Raw genomic sequence first — 12,808 nt, 5'->3', positions numbered from 1 at the left:
TTGGCTCTTGCACCTCCTGCCAACTAGCAAGGTGTTAAGTAAAGCTGCACCCATGGCTTTGTGCTCTGTCAGAATTCCTTGCCAGGATTCTCCCCTCCTTTCCAAATAAACCCCTAAATACTTCCTCACACATACAAGCAAGCAAACAAAACTGAAGGAAAGTGAAGGTAGCACTCAGCTTCGCCACAGATTTAGTTTGGTTGTAAATGAGAAGTACTGTGGCAGCACTGAGCAACTCCAGCTGTGGGTGCTTTCAAGCATTTACATTTACCACTTGGATTGTATTTATAAAATATAGTTGATTCTTCCAGACATTTCTTCATGGATTATTTAAAGACCTTACATATCTGGCTTAATTTTCTAAACCCCCTAAACTTTGCCATTTTGCACACACACATGCAAGTTCTAGTTTCTTGTAATTGCTATCTATACAAACTACTAGATCAAGCTTAAATTTTATTTAAATCCCTACTGATGAAAGCATTTCTGCTTTCAGACACATCTCACCCTCTAGCTTTCCTACACACCCACTTTAATACAGCATTCTTTTTCTGGTAGGATTTCTGGTCACAGTGTTTTAAAAACCAAAGACTCTTTACTGAGTTGTAATCAAGTGTCATTTAGTAGAAGTCCTTCTTGGTTGGCTGCTTTGGGTGAAGTGAGACTGTGTGAGGCAGTCCTGAGCCTGGCAGCAACCCTGGGTACACTTTATGACCAAAGCCCAAGGTAAGGGTGCCATGCTGATCCAACCAGCTTGTGCCTCACTGGCCATGGCCTCCATCCTTAGAAGATTTTTCAGATGGGATTTAAAGGACACTATAATTACAACAGGCCTTTTTTTGGTTTTATTGCCAACAACTGAGCTCAAGCTCCAGAAAAAAACATCTAGTGGCTTTTCACATGGCAAGTACCTCTTCTTTGATTCATGCATTATACTTTCTGGTAGATTGTTTTCTTTCACAAAAACAACTACCCCTCCCCCCCTTGCCCCCCCACCCCACAGTGAAGTCAAGCTTGCCCATGCTACTGAGGATACCAGCAAGGTTTCTTATAGCTGTCAGAAAGTCCTAAACATTTCAAAGGGAGTACAATTGTAACCCTTCTATCCTACCCTTAGCTGTTTGCTGCCCTTCTTATTTTACTCCCAAGATAATTCAATTTGTCATCAAAATTGTATCAAATTAGCAGTTGGTTTATCTGTTCCTTGCCTTCCAAACTCCAGCCACCTGAGAAGGTCTCTGAGCTTTCCTTCTCCAGCCTTGTCTCACCCTATGAAAGGCCCCTGGGAGCAACAATTTTTCTGACCATTGCCTGAATTGGCTCACGGGGACGATTTCCTCGGGCTGCCACGACACTGGGTCAGTGTTGGAGGGACCTACAGGACGGGATGTCCACCCGGGACCTGCTTTCTGCTAACGCTCGGGAATTAATCCCGGCGGGGGCCGCACTGGCCGGGCACCGAGCCCACTGCCCCGTGCCCGTCCCTCGGCAGGGACGTCCCGGAGGCACCGGGGGCCGCTCCCCGCGGGGGGCACCGGCAGCTCTCGGGGTCCCGTTCCATGCCCAGCAGCTCCCGCCCGGCACAGCCCGGCCCGGGCTCGACCCCTGGGCCGGGCCCCGCACCCGCCCCGCCCCGGGCTCCCACCTCCTGCCCGGGCGGCCGCAGGAGCCCGAGGCGGGCAGAGGCGGGCGGGGGGCGGGTTAAAAGCAGCGGCAGGTGAGCGGGACCGTAAAGCTCCGGGGCGGCGAGGCTGGGACCGCCGCTCCGCAGGCACCGCGGGACCCGAGAGCAGCGCAGCGCCGGCCGCGTCCCGCCTGCCCCGCCGAGCCGCGCCAGGTGAGGATGCGGAGCGTCTGGGGAGCGGGGAGCGGGCCGAACGCCCCCCGAGCGGGTCGGCATCCGTGCGGGGTGCCGGCCTGGGGCCCGGAGCGGGGCGCTGCGGGGCGCGGGTGGTCGCGCTGCGGCCCCGACCCCCGGTGGCTTCCGCGGACCTGCCGTCGAGGCGGCCGCGCTGCCCCGGCTGCGGGTCCGGGCGGGCGGCAGCAGCACCGCGGGTCCCGGGAGGAGCCGTCGGGTCTCTGAACCCAAACTGGCGTTTGCCAAGGAGTGTCGGCTGGCAGGACCCCGCTGCCATCGGCAAAGGGCTGGGAAGGGCTCGCTGCGGGCTCCGCGCCCGCACCAGCGCTCCTGGGGCTCAGCGGCAGGCTCGGCGGGTTGGGCCCCGCAGTTCGGCGGCGGCGGGAGGTGGGGAGCCACCTCAGGGCGTCCGGTTTATCCCCACAAAGTGGGGATTTTGGATGGTTTCCAATAAATGATGCCTTGGTTGGCAGGACGAGTGTGTGTCCTGTAGATTCACTCAGTTGCCAGAGCCAATGTCAGTTTTTCTGTGGGGGCAGATGAGCAGGGAAAATGCTGGTTTTCGCCCCCCCCCCAGACTTGCAGCACTGGTTCAGAACTGCAGCTCTTGGAGCCCAAGGTGTTCTTCTCATGGGATATGCACTTCAAAGATTTTCCATGAGTCCTGATTAGCCCTTTGTGAAGGTTTCACTGGCTTAATTTTAATGCCTAGGCAACAGACTTTTCTTAACAGAAAGATGCAGGTATCTGATCATAGCCCAGAGTTTAGGTCAATGTAAAAAGCTGCAAAAAATGCTGCCAGTTTCAGCAGAGACAAAACATAAGAAGTAAAAAGAATTCCAGCCACCTTCTCAAAGCTTTTTTTTCTTTTTTTGACACCCAATTTCACCTCTCCTCAGCACAGTAAATCCGACCTCTTCCTGTTGCCTCAAGGCTTGCCTGTGCAAGCTAGGCCCTTGTACCCAAGAGTATGTGTTGGGGCACGTTAGTCCTTCAGTTGTGTTGTAACTTCACCAGGGTAGAGAATTTTTGTTCCGTGAGAATGAGAGATTTTGAAAACTTGAACCCGAGGTACCCTGCTCTGCCCCCAGCACACAGCCAGCTCCAGGAGCAGACCCAGCTCTTCTCTGGGCCTCTCTGGCTCTCCCAAACAGCAAAGGTAAGCCCCAGCCTTGAAAGATGATGGACCAGCTATGCAAGTTCCTAGCTCTGGTTTCAAAGTGTTTTGTCCAGTTCAGTGGTAGTTTCCAGCTGGCTGCAATCAGTGAAAGCTGAGCCCTGAGACTGAATTCTGACTTCAGCAAAACTTACATTGAACTTTCAAAGGGGCACAGTGTGTATTTTAGTTTTCAAGAGTAGGAGGAAAGCTGAAATGGAGCTTATCTGAAGTTTGACCTGCTTATTCTGCTGAGGTGTGATAGCATCTAGAAATCAACATAAGCTCTTTAGCTGAGGGCTTTTTCCTCTCAACTCTATGGCTCTGCTTGTCTCCTTTTGGGATGAGTTAGCAATGAAAATGTGGAAGGGCAGGCTCTGCAGTATCTTCCTTTGCCTATTGGTTTGTTCTCTATGTGCATACAGCTCTGACAGCACCAGCTTGAGGCTTCTTATCAGTGTTGTCAACATCAAATGTACTTCTGAGATGAAGGACCATGTCTGAGCTACAGCAGAAAGCCTTGGAGGCCTGCTGGAGGTGGCTGGGTGGAGTGAAGACTGAAAAAGGCCAACTAGTACTTACCTTGGAGGCAAAGAAAGCACCACCCCAGTCTTCTAGGACCGTGGCATTGGCAAAGACATTATGTGAAAATTACCAAGGAGTCTCTGTCTGTATGTTGCCTTAATTTGTGCACTGATGGTAATTTCTATTGCATAAGGAGGTGACACTGAGAGGTAAAACACTGACAAGAGTCAACCACAGAAAGGGAAATATCTCAAGAGAGGAAAGGAGGGCATAAAGGATGCGTGGAGGAAATGTATTTGAAGATGTGACTTATTTCCTGCCTCCTTGATGAGAAATAATCAAGGTACGCTTGTCCCATCATAAATGCAGGAAGATGAGAGTTTAATAAGCTATTTGAATCCATAAACATGAGAGTAACATTAATGAAAGTGACTTGCATTTGTCTGTGACTCTTGAGTGAGACCTAGGAAGTCCTCTCATTTGTAGAAGGTCTAGAGCTGACTTTTCACCCTTTGAAAAGTGACCATTTGATGTATTATATCATCCTGCAGGTGAAAGGACACAGGAAAGAAGATGGACTGGGGAACTCTGCAGGCTGTTTTAGGAGGTGTAAATAAGCACTCCACCAGCATTGGGAAGATATGGCTCACAGTCCTGTTCATCTTCCGTATCATGATCCTGGTTGTGGCTGCAGAGAGAGTCTGGGGAGATGAGCAACAAGATTTTGTCTGCAACACACTTCAGCCTGGGTGCAGAAATGTTTGCTATGATCAGTTTTTCCCCATCTCTCACATCAGACTCTGGGCCCTGCAGCTGATCTTTGTCTCCACACCTGCGCTGCTGGTGGCCATGCATGTAGCTTACAGGAGGCACGAGAAGAAAAGGCGATTCAGGAAGGGTGAGAAAATTGATATTGAAGAGCTGAAAAATGAAAAGTTTCACATTCGGGGCCCCCTGTGGTGGACATACACCACCAGCATCTTCTTCAGGATTGTCTTTGAAGCAGTCTTCATGTACATGTTCTATTACATGTACAACGGGTACCAGATGCCTCGCCTGGTGAAGTGTAATGCTTGGCCCTGCCCCAACACAGTGGACTGTTTTGTGTCTCGGCCCACTGAGAAAACCACATTTACTATTTTCATGCTTGCTGTGTCTGGGATCTGCATGATGTTGAATCTGGCTGAATTGTGTTACCTAGTTTTAAAAGTTTGCATGAAAGAATCCAGGAAAACAACAGTTTTAAAATAATGCCCCAGTTTCAGGATTTCCTAGCTCCCAATTTCCCTCAAAGTTTCTTAGGTGTCAGAAAACAATCAGCAATATTTTCACACTCAAGGAAAAGGATAAAAATTATGTTTATTGGTGTTTTAAAAAATGATCTCTTCCCTGGGAAGCTGCTACAGAGGCAGGTTTTAGAGATCATGAGCTAATTCAGTATTCCTGTATCAAACAGAGAGAGCAGCCTTCTGGCAGCAGCTTTTCCAGGTATGCCTACTGCTGGGAGCAGGTGTTGGGGCAGAGTCACTTTTCAAAAAATGGGAGGGGAAAGGCTCAGAGAAGGTCCTACTATCCCAAAGAGAGCCAGGAATAACAAACACTGTGTCAGCTTCAGAGGTGAGCCAGTAACAATGGGTTTTGGTCAAAGGTGGGGTGAAGGGTTTTTGGGGGAGACTTGTGTCTTGTGACAAGGAAGAAGACAGGGAGGTGATTGTGTTTGCAGCAGGTGTCCTGTTCTCTAAAGATTCTGAAGAGCAAGGAAAAGGCCTAAGAACAGAGGTACTACATGGCAATTTATGCTGCCAGCTCTGCTGGGCAGCAGCAATGGTTTTTATCTTTTTTTTTTCTCCTCATTTGCACTGAGGAGCATCTCCTACAGGGTCGGGAGGTGGCCAGTCTCAGCTGCCTGTGAATGTCATTACGTCAGGGCTGTTTCCCTCCACTCAGGGGCTGCACAAGTGGGAGGAATGAAGTTCATCTTTTTCATTCCCTTGGTCAGGGGAAAAAAAGGATTGTCACCTTTGAGAAAGTGAAGGTAGTGCCATTGACTTCCTCCTCTTTTTCTCCCCCAACACTTTGTGAAGAATCTCAGTACAGTACATTTTAGTTGATTAAGAGAATTTTACCACCCGACAAAGCCTCCTTCAGCTGTGTACCTTTAAAAGTTGTTGGGTTTTTTTTCAGTAACCACCAAGAAAACTTGCCTTGTTTAATTCTGTTTGTTATCCAAAAGAAGTGCTTCACCTTAAAGCATAATGCAGTTGCGTCTACCCATGCTCCTTCCGTATCTGAGGTAACTTTCAAGTGAGTCCCTCAAACCACTCCCAATCTTTCTGGCATTCCACGTTGTGAGACTGAATCACCCTTCCTCTTCTTACAGTAGGTCTAGCAGGAATTACAGACAGCTTACACACCTACCACAGCAAAGGGACCCAATCAGAAAGGAGGAACTTGATACTTTTCTCAAAGTTCACATTGCTGAGCCTTGAATTGTATCTTACTAACTTGAAGAACTACATGAGTCAGTCTGGTCTTGCCTGTCCAAAGTAGTCTCAAAACATGTTTTTTTGCCTGTTACAGGCAGCTACACCAGTGCATACAGCAACACAGTTTGTCTCCCAAGTGCCTGCCCACATTGAACCCACTTCTGGCTATTTCTCCTCCTTAGCTTTAATAACTCTCTTTTCCCCAAAATGGATGAGCACTATCTCAGCTTCTCTATTTGCATCCATCTCTTGCTGTACATTTAAGCTTATCACTGTTGGAGTAAACAGAGCTGCATTAAATCAGACCCATGACCCCTCACTGTGCACTGGAAGCAGAGCATAATCAGGCTGCCATTGCTTGTGAGCTACCTCCAGCGTTACAACTAGACTGCAGAGGGAAATCGGTCTTCTAAGGGGGGAGAAAGTAACCCATAAAAACACCACCCTTGGAACGAGGATGAACAAAAAGATGGAAAGTCATTAATAATGAGCTGAACTGGAAACTTGAACTGTGAAAACATCCTTAATTCAACTCTAAAGAACAAAGCTTGGCAAATATCCGTTTTATGCTTGGTAAAGTTCCTGCATTGTTCCATGTACAAGTACGGAGAGAACAAAGTATCTACACTCCCACTGCTCTAGTAATAAATTTCTTTTTTGACAACAGGATACTTTTTTTTTCTTCTTTTTTTTTTTTTTTTTCTGAAATTATAATTAAAGCACCCTTGTGTCTGTTTTCTGGTTTAGTTATACATGCCATGGATTACCTAATGTGTGTAATGAACATCTTTTCACCTTTATGAAAAATATGCATATGCACCAGCACTACATTTAATAGCCAAGGGCTAGTGTAATGATTTTAGCCTTCCGCTGCAGGTAGGTTTTTCAACTGGTTACACTGCCTGTTACCCTGCAGACTTTGTGAACTGACAGTGGAAGGTCACATTTGTGACCCCTACTAGAAATCCAATGTGCTGCTTAAGTAAACCTTGTACTTGCAGGACTGCAGGTGGAAAAAGCTGGTGATAAATAACCAGCTCCATAGGGAAGAAAGTTTGCTTTCCCAGCCTGCTGTTGAACTTAACTGGAGCTTGGCATGAAACACATCAAAACTGGTCACACAAACACTGTGAGGTTATCTTTAACTAGCAGTTTGGCAACCAGATTGTCACACAGGGGAAAAAGATCTAGAGAAAGTGTCTGGAAGTGGCCAAGAGAGGGCTTTGATCTAGAACTGCAGCATCAGGTGATAATAGCTCCACTAGGACATATTTACTGTCTGACACTTCTTAGGTTTGACTAAACAGCTTTGTAGGGAAAAAAATAAGATACTTCATAGGAATTGCACCTATTTCTACGTGCTACATTGCGTGGTTGACCTCCTACAAATGGATTTCATACAGATTAAAATATAATGCTGTGTTGGAGTTGTGTGTTGCTTCCTGAAATACACAAGAAGTGTCTACATTTTTAGCACTAGGTTCCTAGGCTCTTCTCAGAATGAAGATTGCAAGAAGGTTGAAAACTGAAGCAGTAAATCTGAAGTCTTGACTGCAAAAGGGGCTGATTCTTCACTATCCAGTGTAGCAAGGCTATAAAGTGTCAAATAACGTGGTATTGAAACTGGGAAGTATAGGAGTGGTACTGGCTAGAATTATACCTCAATTGAAATGACCAGGAGAAATCACCTTTGACTTCATCAAGCTAAACTTTTATCCAAAACCTTGAAACCAAGACTATAAACATGTTTGTTAGAAAGGAGGAGAGAGGGAGGGGAAGCAAACTTCACTGTTAACTCAAGGACCCTGCTAGAGAAAAAAACCCTAACTCTTCTGGGAGAAAGACTGGTTTGAAATGAAATCAGAACTATGTATCTCTATTTATGACTTTTGAATATAGAAGTACCTTTATTAAAGGTTTTCTTAGACAAAAATTTAAAAATCCTTCAGATGTTTTACAGTTACCATGAGCCAATGTTCTGTGTTATTTTTTGACTGACAGCAAGAATATAGAAGAGAAATTATATGGTCCATAAGGAGAAGAGCACTCCTGTACCACAGAGGTTCAATTCAAAAGAGCAACACTGTTAGAAGTTGCTTCATTTGGTAAAAAATGCCCTGCAGCAAATGAGCAAGAGCTAGTAGCACTAGACTATAAACTGAACTTGATGAAAATCACTCTCTTTTTCTTCTAATAATAATATCCTCCCTGTAACTTATGCTAATGTATTTTACCAGAAAACAAAATTACACTCAAAGAACTACACTGTTTTACTGTCACCTGTTCTGATATTCAGGACAGCCACTACCCTAGGTATTAATTACAGGTTTCTTTAGATTTTCACCATCTTATTATCTATACAGTCACTTGAACCTGTTTGTAAACAGTGACAAGAGTAATGATAACTATCTGAGGCTTAATGAACTAAGACTAATGTAATGATCTTCAAGATAGTTCAGGATGTACATATACTTTGTTCCCCATCTGAGCAACCCAGCTTGTCATTATAATTTTCTTTTACAGAATATAATTCCCTTTTGTAAAGCTGGCCCAGCTCTGACCTGGGTGTTTTCTCTGTAAGCCTTCACAGACACACAAAAAAAGTCTATATAACCTAGGTTTGGAAAGATACTACACTTTAATCAGCAGCCCAGCTGAGGAAACAAGACACATCTCTGACTTTTCTACTTTGAGAACATAGCTTGTCCCTCCTGTGGCTGATCCCCCAGTACTACCACAGGATTCAGCCTCAGAATTGGCCTTCTCCATTTTTCTTCTTGTTAAATCTGCCACTAACTCAATGATTATTTTACATCTGCTTGCTCTATGCTCAATCCATTGTATTTTAATAGGCCATGTACTAAAAAATATCCTCCCCAAGAATGCCACCAGGTAGCCAGGTGCTTGAATAAGCCTTTCTGATAAAGGAATGATTTGGTATCAATATGACGTACAGTCTAAGGGAGTATGTTTTGCATGAACTGATAAAGAAGTTACACACTTGAGCTATGAATCACTGCAGGTTGTAGATGAATGTTCTGAACACCAGTGTATATTCTGTGTGCTGCTAAGAACCAGCACTTCACTCAAAGCCTGGCACAGTACCCAGGAAATAAATACTATAGTGCATGGATGCAGTCAGACCAGACTGAAGCCGTTGCAGTTGTTCAGCACACAAGCTGTGCTGGGCAGGCTCACTTGCTTAGGCAACGTGTGTCTTTTCTGATGTCTTGGCAATTATGATAATACTGGCTTGTCAGCTGGGAAAGACAATAGCAGTCTTCAAACTGTTTAAGTCAGGATCATGAAATTTGGTTTAAAAGGGGTTTTTTCAGATCATTTTCTATTGAGGTTCGATCTTTAAGACAACACACAAAAATCCCTCCCGCACTTCCCACACCACGTATTAGCAGGAACGCTGTACCTTATTTTGAGGAGGTGACTGGAAAACTTGCTCTCTGTTTGGTATCCAGCTATCAACAACTTATTTTGTCATGAGACTTCTTTCACTTGATTTGAAAGTATTACAGCAGTCCTAGTACAGAGTCAACCATGAACCTCATTGTTTCTGAGTTTCCTCAAACGAAAGTTAAAGATGACAACTATGTCATGTTCACAGGGAACAGAACAATTTGATCATGGATTGTTCGTTAAGATCATTGCAACATGTGCCAGAAAAAAACATTTTGTAATTATTGTGTGGAAAACATTTCAAACCTATGATATATTGCAGTCTTAGTGTAATGTCTGCTCACAGTTAGTCATGTCTCTGCCCTGGATGTTGCATCCTTTCCAAGGATTGTTTAATATACAGTTTAAATAACTTCCACAACCTCTCCAGCACAAATAAACAAAAATAATCCATACACTTCCACATATATGTTCACACAGACACAGAGGAACAAGCTGACAAAATCATTATATTGCTGTTATCTTAAAGAAGACTGAGACATTGCAACATGGATTTGTCAGAAATAATTTTGGCCTATGCCCTCATACAAGCTTTTGTGTATAGGAGTAAAATGGTTATTAATGACTCATTGTCAGAATGTAAGGATCTACCAAATGGGAGAAACTTTGTGCAGCTGGGAGGAGCTGAAGGTAAATGAAAGATAGGCTTAGAATTCAATAAGTTCTTTAGCACTAGGATAAATAGTTTAACAAAAGCAGTTTGAAAAGTTAGGAAGGACTAAATGCTACTGTTGTGAAACACTAAGAACTTGCAGCACTGTAGGATGGAGACTTGTTCTGAAGCAGGGAGCAGTTTTGCAGAGGAGAGCTGGAGTTTGTGGTAGATCATCAGTGGAACATGGCTCAACTAGCTGACTTGGAAAAATATCATACTGGTATGCATTAAAGGTTTGTCAAAAATAGGATGTTCAAAATAATGTTTCCACTCTTCTTATCACCTGAAAGTTCATATCTAGACCCTACTTTGGGGTACCATCTGCCCCAAAAGCCCGTTTATCAGCTGGAGCAATCCAGGAGTCAGGAATAGTATATGACTATTGAAATAGTATATGACTATGTAGTTGGACTAGATGATCTCTAAAGGTCCCTTCCGACTCCAGCAATTCTGTGATTCTGTGACCAAATGTCTAAAACAGAACCTGTGAGGAGAGCCTGAAAGAGATGAGTTGGCATGGAAAAGTTGGTGGAAAGACCCAATGGCACTCTTCAAATATGTAAAAGATTGGGCAAAGAAGATGAAAATGTTGCTCTTCACATCCACTGGCAACAGCACAAGAAAAGAAAAGGCTTACAGTGCAATGAGATGTGGGCCAGTAACCCTAAAACCGCTCTGTGAAGTGGGCTAAGCGCTGAGTTGGATGATAGACTTTCCATCAGTGAAGACTGACCAATATCTGTTGAGGGTGGTCAAGGTATAGGACTTTGCTTTGGGACAGTGCAAACTTCTAAAATCTGTGAGGAAGGGGACTCCAACTGACAGAGTCAGTTGTACATGTTTCTTTTGCTGGACCAAAGCTCTGCTGATGAATAAACTCTTTCATATAAATACAAGTCTGCTTGTCATGCTGTCCAGATGCTTTTATCAATTGTAATAATACATTCTTGTGCTATAATAAATTTACCTGACAAAGCATATGAGGTGGCACTGTGAGTACATAAAATTGTAATTAATATAAATTAAGTTGGTGATGGATTTTATTTTTCTCCTCAGCACAGTGGGCAAAAAACTCCTTCTGGCTCGGTTTCGTGTCTCACAAAATAGGCATTCCTCCCGATAGAAGGAAGACTGAAACCCAGATCAGTTTTCAGTTTTGCTGCCCAGTTAACTATATATGCAAACTGGAGCCTGGTCTGCATCCAGAAGGTTCACAGCAATAGCATCCCATTTTGGGTTACTGATTTCTTTCCTTTCAAAGGCAGGCCATCACTTCATGCAGCTGTTTGAATCTTGTAGAGATATTTTCCTGTGCATGGGCTTGTTTTTCTATTTCAAAGCAAGATATCTATTGCTGTTGCTTTCTGTGAAAGACAGCCAGTATTTGAGGCCTTTAGAAATTCATCATGCATGGCAGGAAGGTATATTCCTGGTAAAACATACTGTATTTGCTCTGATCCTGAATACAAATAAAAAAGAACATCCTTGTTTAGGAGCTTTGGTTGTGGTTTGACACTATGAATTGTTCACTGGTAGTACTAGTTTGAAGCATTAACACTGATGTCATCCCTTCCTGCTCATTCTTATCCTGCTTCTGTCTCTCTCCCACCTCATTCAACACAGTGCCTCCACTCCAGGACCTTTACCATGCCAGCACAGTTGTTTGCACAGCTGCACTGAGCACTGGATTGGGCAACCCTTTTAGCTGATGAGGAAACTGATCTTTTGCTTTGCCGGATTGTTTTTTAGCTGGATCAATTCCTTGATCTGGCTCACAGGCAGGCCACATAAACTTCCATGCTGACGTGACTGTGGGGCACTGGGCCATGATGTTGGGCAAGAAGAGCTGCAGGGGAATAAGCAGAAGGGGCGGGGGGAACCGCAACATGTTAAGTTGTATTTACTGCCCTACACGCTGTAATTTCAAACCAGAGCCTCTGGCTGCATTTTCATGTGTGACTGCTACTAGAAAGGCAAACATCTTACTGCCTTTTCCCTCTATTGCTGCCATACCCTTCCCCTCTTTCTAACCCTCTCTACTGGACCTGCTTCTCACCTACTGGCCTTCTCCTTTGCTCCAACACAAGCTTCACTCAGCCCTTGAATGAGCTGATTTAACACAGTAACTCAGCAGAGTACTGTCTGAATTCTGCATTTTTATTTGGTTTCAGCTCAGTTAGCTTTATGCCAGGCTTGTGGCAGGCAGGAATGTGTTCAAATATAAATATTTTTATTTCTTCATATTTCTGTTGGTACTGTGGGAAAAAAGCATCTAATTATGACAGAATGATTAAAATAATAACTCCTCTCAGGATTTTGCATGTTCTGTGTCTCTCTTTTTTGATGATCAGAGGACTGGAGAACTGGCCATATAAGGAGAGGCTGAGAAAACTGGGTTTGTTCAGCCTTAAGAAAAGAAGGCTTTGGGGAGACCTTTTTACTGTTCTACCAGGAAGATGGAGACTCCCTATTGACAAGGAATCACATGGAAAAGGCAAGGGGTCACAGGCACAAGTTGCTCCTGGGGAGATTCCTATGGAACACAAGAGGTAAATTTTTCACCATGAGGACAGTCAAACATTGCAATAGTCTCCCAAGGGAAGGGGTAGATTCCCCCACATTGGACAGTTTTAAGTCTCAGCTTGACAGGGTGCTGA

At 44.5% G+C, this 12,808-nt stretch overlaps 1 protein-coding gene across 1 annotated transcript; it reads left to right on the top strand.

The window, feature by feature from the left end:
* The first annotated feature begins 4,112 nt into the window (after positions 1–4,112).
* GJB2 (gap junction protein beta 2) lies at positions 4,113–6,679 on the top strand. Its single transcript, XM_051609478.1, has one exon. It carries the CDS (start codon positions 4,113–4,115, stop codon positions 4,788–4,790), a length of 678 nt encoding a protein of 225 aa, XP_051465438.1. The 3' UTR covers positions 4,791–6,679.
* Positions 6,680–12,808: the final 6,129 nt, after the last annotated feature.

Source organism: Apus apus, chromosome 1 (assembly GCF_020740795.1).
Source record: "Apus apus isolate bApuApu2 chromosome 1, bApuApu2.pri.cur, whole genome shotgun sequence".
NCBI lineage: Eukaryota > Metazoa > Chordata > Aves > Apodiformes > Apodidae > Apus > Apus apus.
Note: the sequence above shows the minus strand (reverse complement) of the source record. Positions and strands in the feature narration are given on the sequence as shown.

What these genes read in the sequence shown, in the direction of transcription:
- GJB2 (XM_051609478.1), top strand. Translation starts at nt 4,113, where the DNA reads ATGGACTGGGGAACTCTGCAGGCTGTTTTAGGAGGTGTAAATAAGCAC.